This window comes from Schistocerca piceifrons, chromosome 2 (assembly GCF_021461385.2).
Source record: "Schistocerca piceifrons isolate TAMUIC-IGC-003096 chromosome 2, iqSchPice1.1, whole genome shotgun sequence".
In the NCBI taxonomy this organism is placed as follows: domain Eukaryota; kingdom Metazoa; phylum Arthropoda; class Insecta; order Orthoptera; family Acrididae; genus Schistocerca; species Schistocerca piceifrons.
In genome coordinates, this window is record NC_060139.1 from 590,253,216 (window position 1) to 590,276,903 (window position 23,688).

Below are 23,688 nucleotides of genomic sequence, written 5' to 3' on the forward strand. Positions count from 1 at the left end.
TTCTGATTCGTGCCCAAGTAGGAATACGAACGTGTTACTAGTGGCTCAAATTCGAGTGCGATAACTCTGATAACTACTCGAACTGTAACAGTCGCTTAAATACAGTCATTGCCATCAACAGCAACGTGTGGTCATGGCACTCCAGACTGCTCGCATCATCTTCCCACTTAAAGTGTCTAAGTTTCCTACAATTCTCGAATGGTTCTTGGAAATGTGAAGTCAGGCTTTCAATATGTCCTAAAAGGACTGCTGTAAATGGGTAAAATACGTAAAAAAACCATAAAATATCAATTTCACCTATAAAAAGAATCATATCAAATGAATTCGCAGTTGCGGATAGGGACTACCATCAGCTGTAAAATGGAATGACGGCAATGAAAATTTGTGCCGGACGGGGACTCGAAGCCAGTTTTCCCGCTTATCGCGAGCGGTTGCCTTACCATTTGGTTACCCGCGTACTATTCACGACCAAACCCAAACTTCCATATGCGGTCAACCATGCGTCTACGACCTGAACTGGTACAGGTCAGGGGCTGTACTTGAAAGTAGCTTGGCCGGTATCGGTAGATAAATACGATATTGCAGTGCCTGTGTTTTCTGATTACGATGCAAAGTTCCATTCTACCGCTGATGGTAGTCCTTATTCGCAATCGCGAATTCATTTGATGTGTTTCGTAACGGCTGTGGTCTCCGCAGTGCCTGTTCCTCTGGACATGTATGATGTCCAAAGGAACTTTACATCGTAATCAGAATAACACAGACATTGCATTGTAAAACCGTATAAAAAGAATCTCTAAGATTGCCTCGTTAGATGTAAAAGAGTAACTGAAGAGCTTTATTTGGTAAGGTAAAAACATTGTAAATAAATAAAATCTTGGATGCTCCATTTTAGAAAAAACGGCAGCCATAAAAGATATGAGACATCCTGTATCACACAGCTCCACATTGTTATCTCTCACTATAGCTTTTTCAATCAAGCTGTCATGTTTGTCTCCCTTATTCTGAGTCCCGACAACTTTAACTTTGCGTGACACTTGTCCGTGAGAAGAAAACCGAAACTGAAAACCCCATCTCCGTCTTGCCGACGAGCCATGCCCTTCCTCCTGTCGTTCATCCTAAGACGTACACGACAGCTGCAAAGGAAGCAATCAGCACGGGAGACGTCAGAAGTGAGGACCACCTACCGCTGTAGCTGTCGGGGAAGACGAGCGGCGCGAGACTGGCCGTCTGGTACGTCAGGTAGAACACATTGGTGGTGACGGTCTCGCCGGTCTTCGGCTCCATCACCTCGACGCACACCTGCAGTTGCTCGAAGTTCCCTTCCGTGTACGTCATCTGCGAGGCACACAATTGGGAATGTATGCAGGCATTAGACCTCATCCGATAACACAATAAAAAGTTCTTCCTTCACAGAGGTCGGTAATTGCAGTTTCCATAACTGATTAAGACATACACTAAATAAATTGTTAACCTAATCAGACATACTTTCAACAGTAATATTTCCCGAGATAGAACCACAAGGTAATGGTTTCAATGGAAACTTCTAAAGAGTAGTGAACTGTTATTCTTCCAGCAAAACTGTCGTTATGTGTTGTAGGAAAAAATTATATGATTAAAGAAGTATAGAAGCAGACTAAACTGATTTTCACTTTGGAAATGCGATAACGTCAAGATTTCATTCCTGAAGAACGTTTAATAAATTGTGAAATCAAGTCACCTTAATGATAGAAATCCAGTCTTGGAAAATGTATATTATTTTAATTAACTCATAGCTTACAAAAGATCAATAGCATTAAATAATTTATTTTTTATTTTATAAAGATGAGACCTATATAATCTCTCTTTAACAACAAAATGGAATATAATAAATGACAAACGGTATTTACTTTTTAAAAGTATAATAGTCTATGGTTTTGAGGTAATTATGCAACTAAGGCATTGGAGTATTAAGGCGTAATGAATAAGGCTGTAATGACACCTGCTAGCTGTAATAATAAGATATATTTATGAAGTTCTAATTTCTGTCTCTCAGATGGCATTGATGCGAAATTAAAAATTAAAAACTACTGCCCAAAACAATTTGTAAAATGGGGGCTATGTAAGTAGGCTGTTTAGGTTTTTATGTTGGTAACGCCACGTAGCGCTCTGTATGAAAATCACTGGCTGTGCTGTGTGAAGTCTGTGACTGGTTTGCATTGTTGGAATTTGCTATTGTAGTGTTGGGCAGTTGGCTGTTAACAGCGCGCAGTGTTGCGCAGTTGGAGGTGAACCGCCAGCAGTGGTGGATGTGGGGAGAGAGATGGCGGAGTTTTGAGAGCGGATGATCTGGATGTGTGTCCATCAGAGACAGTAAATTTGTAAGACTGGATGTCATGAACTGATATATATAGTATGACTTTTGAATACTATTAAGGTAAATACAGTGTTTGTTCTCTATCAAAATCTTTCATTTGCTAAGTATGCCTATCAGTAGTTATTGCCTTCAGCAGTTAGAATCTTTTATTCAGCTGGCAGTATTGGCGCACGCTGTATTGCCGTAGTTTGAGTAACGAAGATTTTTGTGAGGTAAGTAATTCATGAAAGGTATAGGTTATTGTTAGTCGGGGCCATTCTTTTGTAGGGATTTTTGAAAGTCAGATTGCGTTTCGCTAAAAATATTGTGTGTCAGTTTAAGCACAGTCATTTATAATTTTTGTAAGGGGACGTTTCAAAACATTTTACAGAAATGGAAAATAAATGGGAATTTCTAGTAAATGTAAGTACATTCATTGATTCAAAATTAATTAAAAAGAATGACTCTATATGCTAACAGGAAAAAACTTTGAAGACAATTTAGAATAAGGAAGACAGTATATTTGCTGTTGATGTATATAGGTTTCAAGAGAATATTAAAATTTCTCATTAATGAAGAACGTATTTTAATACATCTTTTGCATCTGATTGCATTTCACACTGACCCACAGCTAAAATATTGATATACTGAACAAAATGTTTTCATGTAATAAAAAGTAGTTCTTAGTGGCTGCTACAAGGAAAATAATCTACAGTTCAGAGAAACAGTTCATCTACACTTTCACAAAAACAACCATTACTGTTAAATCAATGAATCACATTTATGTGCTCTCATTAGAATATCTACATTCAAAATTGCAGAACAGTACCAGCATTTGATTTCCTAAGAAGGTTACCTTTCCAAACATATAAGATTGCTAGACCATTCAATATGTCATTAAAACCATGAAACAGATATCTGTACCTAACACAAAATATGTATAAAATACAAAAAAATGAAAGATCATTACATTTCAGACTTAATAGAAAAAGAGTTGAGAAAAAACAGAAAGAGGACAAAAATGTGATCAGATATTGGACTAAAATCTGAGAAGAAAGTTAAGATATATAAAACCTGTACTGTGATTTTAGCTATGATAGGCAACAGCTGAAAGAAGTCTTTTTATATTAGCTGAGTCTCGATTATTATATGTATTTTTCATACCTGTAACAAAATTAATGATCAATTAAAAAATTTTAAAAGGTTTTGGACTCCCACAAGAACAAAATTCTAAAAATTAAAGAATTCCTTATGTTCAACAGAATTTAATTCAATATCTCAAATTATATAGAATAACAGAAAACCAGTTAGTTATTATTACAAAGGAATCATTTTAAAATGTGTAAGGAACATTTTATATGACAAAAATTTAACATCAGAGATTTATTCTCTGTAATTTGAAAAAAACAACTGAAGTAAATCGACTTTTAAATAATTATTTTGAAAGTCACTGACACTTAATGCTCTCCTTTCTCTAACTTTAGGGGCTAAGTATATCGAGAAACAATTAATTTGGTGCACTAAATTATTTTAAATTAAGCATTAAATCTGTGTCTAAGTATGTTAAAACATTTAACATGCTTTATGTTCTATTAAATCAAGTGGACTTGTAACATTCCAGGTTAATGGTTACCACCCCTGCATTATGACTTACTAGCTCAATACTCTTTATATCTCCAGCTGTAATTAAATTATATTACTTTTCAATAATAGAAAAAAGGCTTTTAGAAGAATAATAGCAATACCAAACAATAGTAGCTACCATATGTTTTGTACCATAAACAATGAAAATCAGATTCAGGAAATTAATGTATGGAAAATGTTCAGATAAAAGAATAATATATTTCGTTCTCATCATCTGTAATTGGTAGGAATTAAATCTCAAGCCTAATTAACAAAATTTAGATAATTGACTATTAAGAATTGTTAGAATGCTTATTTCTGCAATTTCAGTACTAATGTCATTTTTATGTGTTTAGAAAATGTCTTAAACTTGTTCTAACAAAGTAGAGAATATTATAGTGTGTTTGACAACGTTGTTAAACTATTTCATAGTCTAACCAGTAGTACATTGTAGGAAGAGTATAAATACACGGCCTTGAATATTGTTAGGGCAGATGAGTGTTGGACCCACTAAAGGACACGTTTGTGTGTACAGCTGAGATAAGTTCTTGATGCATGATTCAGGTTTGTATTTACAATTTAATGTCACAAAAGGTAGAATGATGTGTGACTTTAGATTCGTACTTTGTTGAGTACTAGTGTTGAACAATGCAATGACCTCACACATGCATTTCTATCAAATGGCTGCAACTGGAGTATTTAATATTGCAGTGTAGTATGGGGTCCCTGCAGAGATTATTAAGTATAACAAGTCTGTTCTTCTCAAATATTTATACTCACTTACCACAACCAGCTGGGAAGAAGGTTATGTCCCAATGAGTATGCGGAATTCGAGGATAGTTACTCTATATAAACAGCTGGGAAAGCTTATGCAAGAGTCATCCTAATGCGATTACAGATCTTAGCTTCCAGAATCTACCCAGAATCTCAGTGTGGCTTCAGGCCTGGCCGATCAACCGTAGATATGATCTTCTCCTTAAGACAGCTACAAGAGAAATGTCATGAGCAGCAGAGGCCACTTTATGTTGCTTTCATTGACCTTGTTAAAGCGTTTGATTTAGTGACCAGAAATGGGCTTTTCAAACTGTTGCAGAAGATTGGATGCCCACCTAAACTACTGCAGATAATTGTCTCTTTCCATGAGAAAACACAAGCAACAATTTGCTTCAACGGTAAAACATCAGAACCATTTCCTGTTAATAGCGGTGTGAAACAGGGGTGTGTGTTAGCTCCTACATTATTTGGGATTTTCTTTTCCCTTCAGCTCAGATTTGCCTTTGAAGATTGTGAGGAGGGAGTGTATCTACATACGAGGTCTGATGGAAATCTTTTCAACATTGCTCGCCTCAAGGCCAAGATCAAAGTAAATACAGTTGTTATCCGTGAGTTGTTATATGCAGACAATGCAGCTCTAGTAGCGAACACATAAGATGAGCTGCAGTATATAATTATCAAATTATCAAATGCCTGTGAAAAGTTTGGTGTACTCATCAGCCTTCAAAAGACTAAGATCATGGCGCAGAGCACTACCAACCTTCCATCCATTAGTATTGATGGCAATCCTCTCCAGATAGTTGATGACTTTACCTACTTCGGATCCACAATATATAGCAACTTGTCCATGGACACTGAACTTACTAACAGAACCGCAAAGGCATCATCTGTCATGGCTAGATTGAAAAACAGAGTATGGAACAACGGACTGCTTACCACAAAAACTAAATTAAAAGTCTACAACGCTTGTGTTATAAGCACCCTTCTCTTTAGCTGTGAGACATGGACAACTCTTTCTAGGCATGAATCTCGACTCAACAGCTTCCATCTCCGCTGTCTCTGGAAGATCCTTCAGATCTCTTGGAGAGATAGAGTACCCAACACCGAAGTCTTTCATCGTGCAAGCACAACCAGCATCTTTGCACTCCTAAGTCATCGACGTCTAAGATGGTTGGGACATGTCAGGCGCATGGATCCTGAACGGATACCGAAAAAGCTGCTGTACGGCGAACTTCAGGAAGGTGTGAGGCTAGTGGGACGACCGCGTCTTCGTTTCAAGGATGTCTGCAAGAGAGACCTGACCAAGACCAGAATCAATCCAAGTCGCTGGGAAAGCATTACACATGACCGTGTCAAGTGGCGAGCAACTGTGCGCAACGGCGTCAAGCTTTCAGAGGACGAACGCACACAGGAACAAATCAGGAAGAGGACAAAGCGAAGAGACAGAGCGGCTTCTGTTCGAAGTCCCACAAATTTCACATGTCCAAACTGCAGTAGGGACTGCCACTCTCGAGTGGGACTTTTTAGCCACAGCAGACGCTGCAGACTCTGAACCAAGCATGCTACATCATCATCCCTCAAGGATGGACGGATGCCATTTATTATTATTTATTTATTGTAGTATGTACTACCATTGGTTAGCTGTAGTAGTAACAACGAGGCTTATTACACCAAATATTGATCAAGAGCTCATAAGATACAGGTTTTGAAGTGACTAAATCTACGTACTTACTTTACTTCAGTTGTGGCCTACATCACTGTAGTGAAATCCATATGGTATCCTGCATGTATTCAACAAGAATATTTTAGCTCATGTATGCAGTCGTCGAGGGACACTGAAGGCAAGATATTCTCAGGTATTTAAGCCATTTTAACTACTCACTAACCGGCGGGGCGTTACTGACTGTTGAAAAAGTGTTTGGACTTTGTTTAATTTTATAATTTCCTACATGATCCTTATGTAAAAAGAGCATACAGGCAAAGAAAAAGGTTTTACAGCTTCGGTTAGAAGTGGGCTCTTGCAACTTTGGAATTAACTTTTACTATACAATCTCTTTTGTTACCCAGATTTTTCTAATGCTTTGCAACCAGTCTGAATCAATCCTGTAGACAATCTATAAGCATAAATATAATGTGGTCTACATAATAATCGTTCTGTAACATACTGGAGTCAATTAGTTTACATTTCCCCAGCTCTGTTATGTTTGAGAATTTAATGGTACAATTAGTTCTTGTGTTATAAGTTATTATTGTTGCAGTCACTTTCTTTATTTGTATGCCCATTGAAGTAAATTCTAGATTATCTGTTCTGAAACTAGGAGCCGAGGATCATGCTAACATGCAGCCTTTTAAGATTAAAATATTCCCTTTTTTTAATGAAGACCACATTTATTTAATAGGGTCAGCCATGAATGATTATTCTCTCAGCAAGAAAAGTCAGTGTTGAATAGTGGAAACTCAGTTTAATCCATATAAATAACTGTAACAAGTTAACAGGCGTAAAAGATAAAAGAAAAGGTAATTTATAGCTGTAACCAATGTTTTATGAAATGTAATGAAGAGAGACAAACATATCTAAGGACACCTTCAGTTGTTCACGGGCGTCGCTTCTGGTAATGCTGTAAAATCTGTACAGTTCTTTCATGAGACAGCTGAAATATACAAGTACCAAATGGTGGGGCTGTAACGTCGTCTTATATCAGGGCCTGCCACGGCAAGACAAACTTCACGCGGGCTAAGTGTTTGGGAGTCACGTGGGCCAAGGCTCAGTCTGGCTCGGCTTTGCTCGTTCCTTCCGTGAAGAACTCAGTATTGCCTGATATTTTGTTTAGTATAGCGGTGTGCCGCTTTCTAGTTGCCACAACTCCTTTTATTTCGGCAGAATCGCGGTGTTAGCACTGTTTACTCTTCGCTGTTTGTTGGGAGTGTGAAGGACGTTCACAAGTTCAGTGGCTGCTTGCACAAAGGAGACAGTCTAGCGATCTATCGTTGCAGGCCTTTAAAAATGAATGGAAATACAGAACAGGGGGATGAAAATTCTCAACACGTGTTAGGCAGTCGCTTAACCCATGGCTGATGCAGATTTGGTACGAAACGACATTATAGCACCAAGTACAAAGAATTTAAATATTTAGTTGACAATGAAAGAGCAAAAAGTTACAACGCCCGACAGATACGATTCAGTGTTCTGCACCTCAAGAAGAACGTTGTGCTATATGTGTAGGCATGCAGCACGTGAAGATGCTGATGGTATGAACAGTGAAATTTTTCAAGTCTCAGCATTAGTCCGCTATCAGTTTCAACAGTTTTCGATGGAACTTAATCAAGGGTTGTTGTTGTTGTGGTCCTCAGTCCTGAGACTGGTTTGATACAGCTCTCCATGCTAATCTATCCTGTGCAAGCTCCTTCATCTCCCAGTACCTACTACAACCTACATCCTTCTTTCTGAATCTGCTTAGTGTATTCATCTCTTGGTCTCCCTCTACGATTTTTACCCTCCACGCTGCCCTCCAATGCTAAATTTGTGATCCCTTGATGCCTCAGGACATGTCCTACCAACCGATCCCTTCTTCTAGTCAAGTTGTGCCACAAACTTCTCTTCTCCCCAATCCTATTCAATACCTCCTCATTAGTTACGTGATCTAGCCATCTAATCTTCAACATTCTTCTGTAGCACCACATTTCGAAATCTTCTATTCTCTTCTTGTCTAAACTATTTATCGTCCATGTTTCACTTCCATACATGGCTACACTCCATACAAATACTTTCAGAAACGACTTCCTGACACTTAAATCAATACTGGATGTTAACAAATTTCTCTTCTTCAGAAACGCTTTCCTTGCCATTGCCAGTCTACGTTTTATATCCTCTCTACTTCGACCATCATCAGTTATTTTGCTCCCCAAATAGCAAAACTCCTTTACTACTTTAAGTGTCTCATTTCCTAATCTAATTCCCTCTGCATCACCCGACTTAATTCAACTACATTCCATTATCCTCGTTTTGCTTTTGTTGTTGTTCATCTTATATCCTCCTGTCAAGACACTGTCCATTCCGTTCAACAGCTCTTCCAACAGAATTACAATGTCATCGGCGAACCTCAAAGTTTTTATTTCTTCTCCATGGACTTTAATACCTACTCCGAATTTTTCTTTTGTTTCCTTTACTGCTTGCTCAATATATAGATTGAATAATATCGGGGATAGGCTACTAGCCGGTCTCACTCCCTTCCCAACCACTGTTTCCCTTTCATGCCCCTCGACTCTTGTAACTGCCATCTGGTTTCTGTACAAATTGTAAATAGCCTTTCGCTCCCTGTATTTTACCCTTGCCACCTTTAGAATTTGAAAGAGAGTATTCCAGTTAACATTGTCAAAAGCTTACTCTACATCTACAAATGCTAGAAATGTAGGTTTGCCTTTCCTTTATCTATTTTCTAAGATATCTCGTAGGGTCAGTATTGCCTCACGTGTTCCAATATTTCTACGGAATCCAAATTGATCTTCCCTGAGGTCGGCTTCTACCAGTTTTTCCATTCGTCTGTAAAGAATTCACGTTAGTATTTTGCAGCTGTGACTTATTAAACTGATTGTTCGGTACTTTTCACATCTGTCAACACCTGCTTTCTTTGAGATTGGAATTATTATATTCTTCTTGAAGTCTGAGGGTATTTCGCCTGTCTCATACATCTTTCTCACCAGATGGTAGAGTTTTGTCAGGACTGGCTCTCCCAAGGCCGTCAGTAGCTCCAATGGAATGTTGTCTACTCCCGGGGCCTTGTTTTGACTCAGGTCTTTCAGTGCTCTGTCAAACTCTTCACGCAGTATCGTATCTCCCATTTCATCTTCATCTACATCCTCTTCCATTTACATAATATTTTCCTCAAGTACATCGCCCTTGTATAGACCCTCTATATATTCCTTCCACCATTCTGCTTTCCCCTAGAACTGGGTTTCCATCTGAGCTCTTGATATTCATACAAGTGGCCCTCTTCTCTCCAAAGGTTTCTTTAATTTTCCTGTAGGCTGTATCTATCTTACCCTTAGTGAGATAAGCCTCTACATCCTTATATTTGTCCTCTAGCCATGCCTGCTTAGCCATTTTGCACTTCCCGTCGATCTCATTTTTGAGACGTTTGTATTCCTTTTTGCCCGCTTCATTTACTGCAATTTTATATTTTATCCTTTCATCAATTAAATTCAATATTTCTTCTCTTACCCAAGGATTTCTACTAGCCCTCCTCTTTTTACCTACTTGATCCTCTGCTGCCTTCACTACTTCATCCCTCAGAGCTACCCATTCGTCTTCTACTGTATTTCTTTCCCCATTCCTGTCAATTGTTCCCTTATGCTGTCCCTGAAACTCTGTACAACCTCTGGTTTAGTCAGTTTATCCAGGTCCCATCTCCTTAAATTCCCACCTTTTTGCAATTTCTTCAGTTTTAATCTACAGTTCATAACCAACAGATTGTGGTCAGAGTCCACATCTGCCCCTGGAAAAGTCCTACAATTTAAGACCTGGTTCCTAAATCTCTGTCTTACCATTATATAATCTATCTGATACCTTGAAGAGTATGGAGACTTTATTACTGAAAAGTACACTGATTAAGTCAAGGGGCTTGCCTGTAACGATTTTTCGATTTAAAACTCGCTATTGTTGAATCTATGCAGGAAAAAGCAGTGCAGGAATGGAAATTAAAGTACCGGAATGGATTCCAGACCACGTATTTTAAGTGACTTGACTCCAAACTGACGATAGTTAGACATTGCAAGGTGCGAAACAACTTCTTTCTGATTTTAACGGGATGCATTTTAAAATAAAATAGAGTTTTAGAAGGAACACATTCTGACGAACACAGTCCAGTTCCCTAAGGTAACTTCCGTTAAAGAAAAGGTGAGAATTCATTGTGGCGTTGAAAGAATTACAAGGATTCCTAAACGTTTTGATGACATTAACAGTCTTACATGTGTTTTGAAGCTGTTTTCCAGACCGTTTCAGTTGATAGTTCCCCTTTGCATGTGCAGACGTAACTGATTGACCCGCATGGTAATTCTCGTTTTAAATTCTGATCCATGTACGTTAGAACTGTCCAGGACATCTACAATACTTTCCTTAGATAGAGTTTTCACCTCTCCATAATGAGGTTGCAAAAGTGCTACAATATTTCGATCCACACACCACGGTGAAACATTTTTTTATTGTGAAACTAAATAAGTACGTGGTGGCGGACGAAAGGTTCTTCCTCTGTCCGTGGTTCTTGGGATGTTCCACGTCAAGACAGTCTTCAGCAACAGCCTACTTTTCTGGCTGACGTAATCTGGTGGGGCGTTTATGTTCATTGCATCTATCTTTAACACGTCTGGTCAACGTATGATTTCCGACATTGCTGCAGGATTTCATATATCCCTGGTCTCCTTAGGTCTAGCACGTGTTTAACAAAACCGAGCATCGTTTTCATCCACGCTGGAGGGCGGAAGACAAATTTTATTTGATGTTTCTTGAAGCATATCACGTCGTGCATTCGAAGACCATTGCCCGTTTCTCCGTCAGAGGTTCTGAATGTCGGCTTCCTCTATGATTCGTCTATGATGACCTTATAGCCCCATCCCTTGAAGCCTGCTCTTTCCTAGCGAGCCAGATCATATATTGGCGTACTACTGCATCAGCACACCAATAAGCATCTAGGATGACGAGTAGTTGTCTCGCTGAAATACTCACAAAATTATCGGAAGCGATGCCTGTGAGCCGCAGTCGCAGTTATTACGTCGGGAAAGCTTCAAACAAAACAAATTTAAGGATATCACATATGTCCCAGTAGCCGCTATCGAGTGCGACACACCAGCATCGCTGTCAAGAGAACAGCAGTTCAGATCCCCCTCCAGCCATCGAGATTTGGATTTCATGAGGTCTCCCCACATCTTTTAGGGAAAATTCCAAACTCATTACAAAATAACTCGTCCGACTTTGGTCCCTTTCCTTCCCCAGCCCAAGCTTGCACTCCGGGTCTGCATACATGTTTATAGATCATTAATCTCTAACCTTTCTCTCTTTTATGAGTCACTTCATACAGACATAACAGTTCAAATCTTCGACCTGTCCTATCAAATGTCATAAACTTAAGAAATAGGTAGCACAGAGCAACATTCACCCGGGGTGCCGTACGTTACTGATTACACTTACCGTGGCGAGAGGTACATGGTTCTTACCATGGAATGTAAAATCATCAGCGTCCCTATCTTGATGGGCCGTCTGAAGGCGATGTAACTGATGTAGCGCAATATGGGAGTTTCGTTGCTGAAACAGACGCAAAACGCCTCACTGCCACGGCTGGTAGCTGCAAACAAAACTCAGTAACACAAAACTAAATAGGTAAAAACTTTTGCGAGTCTGGAACTCGTCTATAGCATAGTTTCTCGGTATGAAACAACCACACACCCTTGTGTTAAGTTATTAACTGAACAAGTCGTCATAAAAGTAGTATATCGACAAACTATATAAATAAAAATATTTAAATACAGTTAAATGTTTCAGTAGTTAAAGGGAAAGAAGTTTCAGTGATTAAAAAATGTGACATTGAAAAGTTCAAATGTGCTTTTTCACTGAGCATAGCATCATTTGTTATGACTTCACGAAAGTGAAAGGGATTTAAAGTGTACCTGACAACTTAGCTATAAAATATTTTACTGTGATGATTCATCAATATTGGTTGAAAACTAGAATTTAATACTCGACTTGCACATTTTTAGAAAAAAAAACATCTGTCGTGAACGGCGCACACAATTTTCATTGAAGTACCTGAGTATAGTTTTCGTCATGAGTTTAAGGGTTGATACCAGTGAAAAGAAAGTTTACGTTCTCTCTGTAGACCAAGTTAAAATTTCGAACAAAAGAAGCAATAGTAAAAGAATTATTTCCGTTTACAGTATTATGATTTTTTAAACAGTAATCTATCTCGACTGCCGTTATTGATGTTGTAATGGATCAATCGTCTGGAAGTATAATGATATGTACTTCTCTTCAACGAAAGCTCAGAAATTGTTGCAAAAATTCATTCATAAAAAATCAGTCTTATTAAAATTGTGTTAAATGGTTATGTCAGTAGCAACAAAACAGATTCATCTGGCAGAAATTGGTGTACAGGCCTAGGTCTCTGCAACGAAATTACTGTTCGAGATCAGAAAATATATCTCCATAGCAACTACCGATGTCTATTTTTTCATGTATGGAATGCCGATTTGTGAAAACAGAAATCGAAAAAAATTAATAATTGTTGTTTCTCAGGGCTTTTAAATTCGGGACAACAGTGATGCCTGAATTCTAAGCAGAAAAAAACAAAAGTACCAACATTGTTAGTCCTAACATTAAATAGCCACCTAGATTCAGACTTCGTTCACAACAGAGCGTCTTAGTACTTACATTACCTGGAACGAAATAAAAATGTTTAACAACTAACGATCTGAGAATGAGCTTCCCTCTATTAAACTAAACTGACATCCACTGGAGGTGACCAATTGCGTTTGATAAGCATGTGTTGTTTACCTCTCATTTCTTTCCGATTGTATTCTCTGTTCTGGTACGGTCTTCCTTGTTTGGCAGTGGCTAGAATTTCTGAAAAAATCTGACGTTGAAGAACCCATTGCAATCAAGCGTTATATATCAGTGCAGTGGAAAAACTAGATGATTATCTTTTCATTTATGAAGTATTTCTTTTCAACGAAGAGAGAGCAGATGTTGACAACTAATCCAGCCTATAGACAAAATCAAGAGCACACAATGCAGTAAACTTATGGAAGAGATGTGTTTGTAAAAGGACAGTATAAAATCCAGGAGACTGCGATTGGAAACTTACCGCATCGAAGCAACTGTTCACTAAATGGGAAACCCAGGCAACCCAGTCAGCTGTTGCTGACGAACGGCACAATAAAAAGATGAAACACTATACAAAAACGTGTAAAACACACCAAGTAAGAAAGCAGTTAACTATATCAGCCACTAACGTGAAGGAACTGGAGAAGGACATCGCAGTTTGTGATAACTAGAAACATCTGACCTAGAGATATTCGCGTAAAGCAGATCGATGGTTCGGGGAATTATACAAGGAGAAAGATATTGTCGCTTTTAAACACTTGTTTCTAGCTCCATGATATAACAAAAATTAAAAAAAAAGACTAAGAGTAGCTCCCAGGCTAAAACACAGCAAGGACACAAGTAACCCGAAAAATGTGCTACTGATTTCGTTAATTTGTCACTTAGATAATGTCTTCAAAACATGATCCTTCATAGCCTCACACCTCTTATCCAGTAACTTCTAATTCCCTACGAAGCTGGCACTAAACAAACTAAAACTGCAAGTCACAAGCAATAATTGTGACACCAAATAGTTAACACAGTTCCCAGTTGAACTAGATCACCGATGTCTCTTTTGTGGATCTTTCTTGTGTCTATGATACTACACAACTCCAAATTACGCTACGTAAATTTTTCAGTCTAACAAGGGACTTTTAACGCACCTGAATTATGTTACGTAAACTTCTAAGTCTAAAAAGGGATTTTTAAACTCATCAGAACTGCTGCCTCTCTCTTACGGAAACGAATTTGCTATATCGTCTCCGCATGTTAACGGATTCACTATAGATTGGACAATACCTTATCCGTAGTCCTCTTTAATGTATACACTAGTGATCAACAACTTTCACTAGGTACTAAGGGTTCTTGGAAGGTGTTGACCTATCAGTTGCAACTAGGGTGGGAGCATAGAAACAGAAAACATTTTCTCGTCTGGTGTGAATGTACTCTGTGATTATTACAATAGCAACACACTAAAATCAAATTAAAAGCCGCTCACTTATTTTACCATAAGTTATGTAAATTTTAATGTGGGGCGAGCTTTAGCCATATCGATGTAGGCAGTGTAAACTTCGTAACTCCATTTCGTTAAATTTTGCAGAAGCAAAAACGGCTTCTCAAAAAATATGTACATTTATGCAGATAATTTTGCGACATTTATAACTATACGGTAGAAGCCTAGTTACTTACAGATTAGATATATCCACTCACTTTGAAATCTCTCTTTGATAATGGAGTGACTGGTTACTAGAATTACGAGGCTTCCATAGACAGATGGAGCTTCGACATTTTCATTGCCTATCATCGATATGACACAGACTCTGCGGAGCCTATATGCTTCGTATCTTGAGCAGGGAGGACCTCTTATTTTCTAATTTCCACTGAATGCCAAGCCGTTTGAAGTTAACGAAACAGTAATTGAAATGACGCTATGTTTATTACAGAAATGGACAATGAGAAACTAACTAATAAGATTTCAGATCGAGCGGTCACGGAATGAAATTCACTTAGTGCTTTCAAGTACATTTCTCCCAGAGGGTAACTGGGATTAATGAACACAGGACGTAGAATGGCCGGCCAACAGACGTTTAACAGAAAGTGTAGCGTTCTCCTAGTCACCAAAGAGCACCCAAATGGGCAACTTCTTAACTTTAAGATCCCTTAAGGTGGATATGTTCTCCACAAACTTTATAAATGTCGTCGCCCAGCAGAGATCGCGTTGTCGGGGAATGAAACATGTAGGCTGATTAATTCAATCACAGAGATTCAAACATTCGATGCAGTTGGGAAAGCAGACACTATAAGGCAATTTCACCACGTCTAGTAAGTACCAGTAGTTGAAACTGGCTTATGACCCACAAAGTTTTCACGAAAATATGCCCGGAAATACAATGCATGAAGTAAGTCGTGCGCAGAAAAAGAAACAAAGTCATTTATAACTGAAACTGAGTGCACAACGGCTAAACTAACACCCTCAAAACTACGTGATTCCTTTTCCAAACGAACTAAAGATCACTGAATCTCCTGCTTATCAACACGAAAAATTTAACTAACTCAGATTCAAACCAGTCACCTCAAATACGCACGGAGGTAGCACGTCATACTCACCAGACTTCTAGATCGTCTCTGTCTAACGCCACTAAAATCTGAATCTACCATGAGTCCGTGGACCGATGTAGAAAATCCTTGGTGGAGGCGAACGCGGCGAATCAAAAAAATGGACCAGAGTGGTGTTAGGCGTTTTCTCATATCAAAAGACTTTGAAACAACGCCTACACACGCTGCTTAAAATTTCCTCTGGTTTTACGTCTAAAATTTGAACATACACTCTTCTTGCACGTCGGTGTGAGCGTCCAATCCCATGGCCAACCGTTTAAAAAGCGTGGGCCAGTCAGACATCCACGCCAGCTACCCAAGCCCGCTTCAGAAACAAAACTCAACGGCCCTTCCCAGGCCTTGCTACATAGGAAACCCAAGAAATCCAGCCTCAGTCTAACGCGAACATGCGTTTTCAGTCATTCTCACATTAATACAACTCAGAGCTCATCTATTTTGAGGAGCATGGCCAATGTTGTCCATCAGTCAGATCGGTTTCCGACGTGATCATCCTCCCAGGTATCATAAAAATGTGAAACAGTTGCAAAGAAAGTGCTCAATCAAATTGCAAAACAACATGACAAGGGGATAAATTGCCACCTTCCTAAAACCGTCGAGGCACAGATACGTACTTTTCGTATAAAAAATGAAATATTACTGAATATGCAAGTGGAATATATTGGAAAAGGCAATAACGAAAAACAATACTGAAATGGTACGTTAAACGCGGCAACTAAATCGGTGACTGTCTCTGATTGTAAGGTTAATTTCGGACGCGTTAGGAGTTTAAGATAACGTTTTCACGCCGTTATTTACAACGACTCGCTCGAGTAAAATATCTGTTTCCGATTGCTGTCTCATAAATTGACGGACGAGGAGAAAGTCGCTAAAGTCAAAATTTTTGTAATTTTCGTTGATACCTCTAACACAAACACATCATCTTTATAAGGGGCAGTCAAATGAAAACGAGACAGATGGAAAGACATAGGTACACTGCTTATTATTTCAAAAATAATCGGCATAACTATTAATCCGTTTATCCCCTTGTGACACAAGACGTCAATGCCTTTAAGGAAAAATCTTTGCCGTTGCCTATGGAACCATCATTGCACCCATACGTGCATCTATTCCGAAACAAACTTTTGTCTTCAGGGTCCCAAAACTATTGAAATCACATGGGAAGAGATCGGGGCTGTATGGAGGATGTGTGTGAGCTTCGGACGAAGAGGTTCACGGCTGAATACAAACATTTTTCCATGAAGACACTGACCGTCTTCTTTTACAGTGAGATAAATGTATTAACAGTCACTGCGATAACTTCTGAAACAATATCGATTTACTTACTTGTTTTCACTTGACTTATACAGTACATTATCGCAAAGCCTTAGACCTGGTGCTGTTTCCAATGTGTTCCATTTTTCGATTTTCCGAAAAGAGTCATCTCCACAAATTGAATACCAGCGTTGATCACCTTTTCCAACAGCAACAGCATGACCCCAAGAAATTCGTGTCTAGTCATGAAACTATCAAACTCGAAGTCAACGAGGCACATTTGAAATGGTCGCTGTCTCACGTCTTGCTTGTTCTGAAATGGACAGCGTAACCAGGTGTGCGATAAATTCCGTCCGAAAACAAGAATCCATTTGCGAAATTGTTTGGATGAGGGTTTTGTGACTGTTAACGAACATCTACCTTACTCCATAGATGTGAAGGCTGCAGTGTTCTACTTGTTTTCAACAGGCACACGTTATGCAGATATACCAGACATTCAAAGACGTTTGACATCAACACTTCTACCTATAACAAAAAGAAGCCGTAGCAAGCTAATGATAGACGTTGCCAAAAGCCTATTGAGCAAACAAAGTATAAAGGACATACTCAGACTCCACTTTAGAGTACGCATTCCATCATCAGATGTACCTGCACACAATAAAACTACAATAAGCAAGCGCCAGAAAACATAACATTCCTAGCATAAACAGTAGCCGTGCGGTCTAGGGCGGCTTACCACGGTTCGCGTGGCTATCCGCTTCGGAGATTCGAGTACTCCCTCGGGCATAGGTGTTTGTGTTGTCGTTCGCGTAAGTTAAAGTTAGATTAAGTAGTGTGTAAGCCTAGGGACCGATGACCTTAGCAGTTTGGTCCCGTAGGAACGTACCACAGATATCCAAATTTTCCTAGTATTTAACAAAATCTTATAATGCGATTAACCTAATACAAGGATGAAATGAGACTAATAATAATATACGTATTAAAAAGTAAAAATTACAAATGTGCTACCATATTCCAGATACAGACTCAGTCTAAGAGAAGTCAAAAAATAATGAGACAAAACATAAATTACATGAATAAATTACCTGGTAGCGAGGGACCCAGTAATGCTTTTCATCTTTTTTATTTTTAATATTTACATTGCTAGCACGCAAAGAACCAAACGTCTGCAAATGCAAAGATGTCTGTATAAGCTCTGGAACTATGTAGATATGTAACGATCAAGCAATCCTCTCCAATGAAAAACACATACAAATCACTGTGAAGGTAAAACAATATGAGAAAACTTCGAAAAATCCGAAAAATATGCGTACACTGAAGATCAAGCGCGGCCTACTATATCCAAAAATACACAGGAAAGGCCTGACACATAATAGACCACTCAGTAACATAGATGCAAGCTGAAAACAAAGAAACATAAGTAAAATACCAGGTAAGTACTTGCCTCCTCTCTCACGTATATTAAATGCGTACGAGGAATAGGGTAAAGTCAAATTACTTGGTGATGTCAAGTAATCCTGTGATAAGTCGTATTTCTTGTGTCGCAACGTAACTTCAGCTCCAAAGATTATGCCAGGAGATAGCAGAAGCATCCAGGAATCTATCCCGCCCTCGTGCTCCATCTCTTGGTCGTTCAAAGTGTGGTGTCACCGCGACACCACACTTGCTAGGTGGTAGCTTTAAATCGGCCGCGGTCCATTAGTACATGTCGGACCCGCGTGTCGCCACTTCAGTGATCGCAGACCGAGCGCCACCACACGGCAGGTCTCGAGAGACTTACTAGCACTCGCCCCAGTTGTACGGACGACTTAGCTAGCGATGCAACACTGACGAAGCCTCGCTCATTTGCAGAGCAGATAGTTAGAATAGCCTTCAGCTAAGTCAATGGCTACGACCTAGCAAGGCGCCATTAGCCTTACATAGCTTGTATCTAAAGAGTCTCACTTGTCTCGTCAAGAGCGATGTACCACAAAGATGGATTAAAGTTAAGTATTCCAGCAGCTACGTACTTTTCTTTATAGCATTCATTACGTATCCTGTTTCAGACCTCACGCCCATCTGCGTGAGCTTAGCGCGTGCCTTTCGGCTACTTCCGTGGCGTGGCTGTCTTGCTACGCCACAACACAAAGAAGTTTCACAAAGCTATTCAAGCTGTTTTATCGTGCGGGCAGGTCACACGCAGGCAGCGAAATCGTTAGCTAAGATATTAATTTCGTACAAATACCTGTTCCAGTGTATAAGTTCCATTTTAACACCAGTAATTTGTAAGATACATATCATTCGCATATAAAATTTGTATCAAGCATTGACGGCGTGTGACCTTAGCTATGGGTTGGTTTCCCCTGGGTTGAACGCTGAGATGGCGCCTAAGTGGGACACAATGGCACCTTCCTACACAGGTACAACACTTAAAGAAGCTTTGTGGTTGGTGAAGAACGAAGGATGGACAGTACACAAGGTCAGTAAACGTTCCGGTATTCCGTGGAGTACGCTTAAGGATTATTACACGAAAATTTCATCCGGTCCAGGAAGTGCGGCTCTTTCAAAAATTGGGAAGCATTAGTTATGCCACCTGAACTTGAAGTAAAGTTAGTGAAGTATATGATAAGATGCAGTCATTAGGTTTCGGGTTTACAGTTAACCAAGTCAGAACATTGGGTATAAGGTTGCTGAAACTAAAGAAGTCAATAGTCCTTTCTTTTACATGGCTGGTCGGTTTTGGTGGGATGATTTTTATGGTAAGACAAAACAGTTAATGGAAAAACTGAATTCAGGGGACTAGCCAGTTCGACTATGGCACTGTGATGAAATGGGGATTTCGTATGTTCTGAAGTCTGGCAAGGTTGACAGTCAGTTGGGCAAAAATTATATTTATAAGCAAAGCTTCGGAGGAAGGGAAATCACAACGACTGTCATTTGTTGCTTAAGTGCATATGGAATGAGCTTCCCACCTATAGTTGTTTTTAAAGGGGTAAGGATGAATGACAAAGTGGTTGTCACACCTGCGCCTTCACTAATCTGCCTCTCTCCGAAAGACTGGATTAATGCATATTTATTTCTGGAACGGTTTAAGAATTTCCTGGAATGCAGTCTTCCCTACCGACTAGTAACGTTGTTCATGGATTCACATGCTAGACATATGACCCCAGAAACTCTGTCTTCTGGTAGCTGAGAATCACGTCCACATTGTGATATTCTCGCACCACACGACTCATCTTCTCCAGCCTTGGACGTCGGGATTTACAAACATCTTAAAGAATCTGGAGAAACCAATTGGCTAGATTTTTGACGGATCGTCGTGGATAGAAACTTGTTCGTCGCGGTTTCAATAAACTTCTGGATACAGCTTAGCAAAACGCCTTTCAGACCACTGCTATCTGCAACAACTTCATAAAAACCAGGATATTCCCTTACAACTGAGATACTGTTTCCGATGAGGCTCTTGCTCCTTCCTTTGTTAAGCAAACACATAAATAAGAATTATCTGGAAAGAAGACGGTTGCTCTAGAAGACCCTCTAAAACTCCCACTGTACCAAAAAGAGTGCCACGGAAGGAAGATGAGATCCTTCTGCGAAAGTAATTTCACCAAGTCGCAACAAGTCAACGATGCCATGAGGAGTCAGATCCATAAAATCAATAAATATCTCTAGTCCTAATCCTAAATTCAGACCACAGAAAAATGATGATGATGGTTGTGGTGCGTGTCGTATTTTCTATGCGAATGACACCATGCAGAAGAATGGGGCCGAATGAATCGAGTGCCAGTTCTGTAAGTGCCAGAGAGTATAGCGTCTGTTTTATGTGTAATGGGTGTGAGAAATCAGATAGTGACTAAGAATAGCTCATCAAACTTAAAACAAGAGCAGACACTTTGTTTGTACATTTTTTGGAATATATTTTTTTGTGTTTCCTACAATGTTTGACAATAGAATATTTCAGACTGCTAACGTAAACTTATGTGTATTGTTTGAACACTTCCATTACATTGGAAACTACTATCCAAAATCTAAGTGGTACTCTTAATGGTAAACAGCATACTACCACAGAGCAACATGAACACTGTCACAGCATAACTTAAATATCACAGCATTACTTCTTCTACTACCATTATTTGTAAGTTAATTTCAAAAATAACATGTTGATATTTTTAATATATACGCCAAAAATACTTCGTAGGACATCCCTCTTTCCCACGACAAAAATCAAAATAACCTGTGACTAAAGTTTTTGAATCCCTAACAGAGAAATCATAGCATCACGGAGTTACTTTACTTCACCCTATTATGTCTACTGCTTGCTTATGATGGCTTTATTGGGTACAGATCCATTTGATGACAAAATGCCTGTTGTAGAGGCTTTCCGCGAAAGGCAAAGGTCCGGAGTTCTAGTCTCGGGTTAGCACACAGTTTTAATCTGCCAGGAAGTTTCAGAATGTCTATTGCTAAAACGATCATGTTTGCTGTATGAATAATCATTTTCAATGAATTACAGCCTGTGTAAGTATATAATATTTCACGTCTTCTCTACGTTTGTAAACTTGAGTCACCTACTCGCTTCTTTCTGTATATCCGGGCTAATCTCAGTATTTACTGTAGTAATTTTAATACAGTTTGTAGTAATATGTTGACTGATTTACGAGGATGCCTTGTGTGCATAATTTATTTCGTACAAAATGACTGTACTGGGATGAATTAGTCTACACCACTCTGAAAATGAGGTCATTGCCATTTAGCGGTGAATGGTGAACTCCCTGGACCCACAGCTCTGCGCAGCATGATGCTGCCATAGCCAAGGGCGCAAGCAAATGCTCTCTTTCATTTAATATATCGACAATAGGAGGAACGTGGTTGGCGTGGTGTGGTCAGTGCGGAAGTTGCTTAATGTATTCAGATATTATTTGTTTGGTCGTTTTGAAATTCTGCTTCGCTTGAATCTAATCGAGATTCAGACACGATTCTTTGTGTGGCAGTACGAATAAGTCCACCACAAGGAATTACGGCAATGAGCCTGAACAATGAACCAGTGCGAACTTAAGTTTACGACAGGAATGCTGTCACAGGCTACGCATCTACAACAAGCGTGTTTTTTATGTTTCATTTCTCTTACTTGTGACATTCGCATATGATCCACTCATCTAACCTCCAGTATATGATATACTACAAATTCAAAGCCATATCCAACCACACGCGCACATACACCAATGATTAGCATAGAATACTTAGGGGAGAACAAGGAAAAGGGGTCATGATGGACAAAGTGGCTACGTAGGAGTCCTGGGGCTATAAGGTGATGACATGGCTTGGTAAATGCCTTAAACGTATTCTCCCTACAGGGTACAGTCATTTCATGACGTCTGACCTCTTTTCTGTTCCGCGCCCCAGAGTTATAATGAATTTTGTAGATTTTAAGTATCCTGTTGTGAGTTCTCAGATCGTCTATTTATTGTGCAGAGGGAAAGTGACTTATGTCTTTTAATAGAATTGTGTTGAAAGTGTCATATCTTGACTCGATAATCCTACTTTGCAATTAAAGGGTATACAATTTTTGTGTAATAACGTCAATGCGGACAAAGTAGCCAACTCGGAGGGGGCTTCTGACCTCTTTAGGTAAGGGGAAAAACGACAAAGTAGCGGCCAAAAGAAGAGTGATACTTACAGAAAGTCCTTATAACACTGACCAAGAAGCGGCAAATAGAAAAAGAGGAGAAAAAAAGTAGAAAGAAGGGAAAACGGAAAACAGCTGAAAAGAAGAAAGGCAGTAAAGAGAAGAGTGCGAAGAGCAGGAAACCCAACCCTAGAAGGGTTCCTTTTGCCGACAACGAAGAAGACATAAAGTGCATGTACTCCGAAGAAAAAGTTTCAGGTCCCAGGCCAGAAGCTCAATGGATTTAGTGCCAATTTTTCTCCCTCAGGAATCAAGAGCTCCATATATTTTTGAAAAGTGTAAATAACTTAATTAGAATCATGTTTTACAATAAAATATATTTATTTCTTTGTTAAAAGAGTTTTTTATCCCTTATTTTTTAGCTTAAAACCAAGTACCCACTCTGCCCACTCAATCTAGCAAAGAGGTTGAATTGTTTAAAGCACTTCATTTGAACCTAAGGTAACTAAAATATTGTACTTCAACAGTAGCAGATTGTAATCACTCATATCTATGCATTTCCATCTACTGCTACTCAGCTTAAAAAGCAGGAATAATTTACCCTGGCCCATTTGCTCGGCTTTCCACTATATTGATTCTAAACATTTTACTCAAGACATGATTTGCTCTCGTCATTGCTCCAAACGATAACAGATAACAGATAACATTCATACTTTCTAAAAAGGTTCCTGGGGTGCGCTGCTTAAAGCGTTTCACTTATGTGAAACTGATTATATTGAATTAGGTAACATTGTTGTCTGAATTTTATGCATAGCTCCACGCAGAGGCCCGAAAACAAATCTATCGCTACGCCAGACAAGTCGTCCGGTCGGAGATAATTAGTGTTACGCTTGCGAAGCCGGGGTGGGTCAGTAGTAACACGATAAATTGTGGCTCCATGCCTCCATCGTCATTGGCGATGAAGAGATTAACAGGAATATAAAGGTATTTGGCTTGCATCTTCAGTTTCCTTCGAATCTTCCCAGCTGGACCTTGTAGATGAGACTGGTGACGGCAGTGCCTCCAGAGCTCGCGTCGTGGACAGAGGAGCGGCGCGGCAGGTCCCGCGGCTCTGCTTGCTGACCACAGCCGCGGGCGCGT

At 39.3% G+C, this 23,688-nt stretch overlaps 1 protein-coding gene across 1 annotated transcript in view; it reads right to left on the reverse strand.

The window, feature by feature from the left end:
- Positions 1-3,490: 3,490 nt before the first annotated feature.
- LOC124775619 (acyl-coenzyme A thioesterase 9, mitochondrial-like) overlaps positions 3,491-23,688 on the reverse strand; it is a 155,606-nt gene continuing 135,408 nt past the window's right edge. Inside the window, exon 4 of the mRNA XM_047250447.1 lies at positions 3,491-3,496. Coding sequence (XP_047106403.1) covers positions 3,491-3,496 — 6 coding nt within the window. The remainder of the gene's footprint in view (positions 3,497-23,688) is intronic.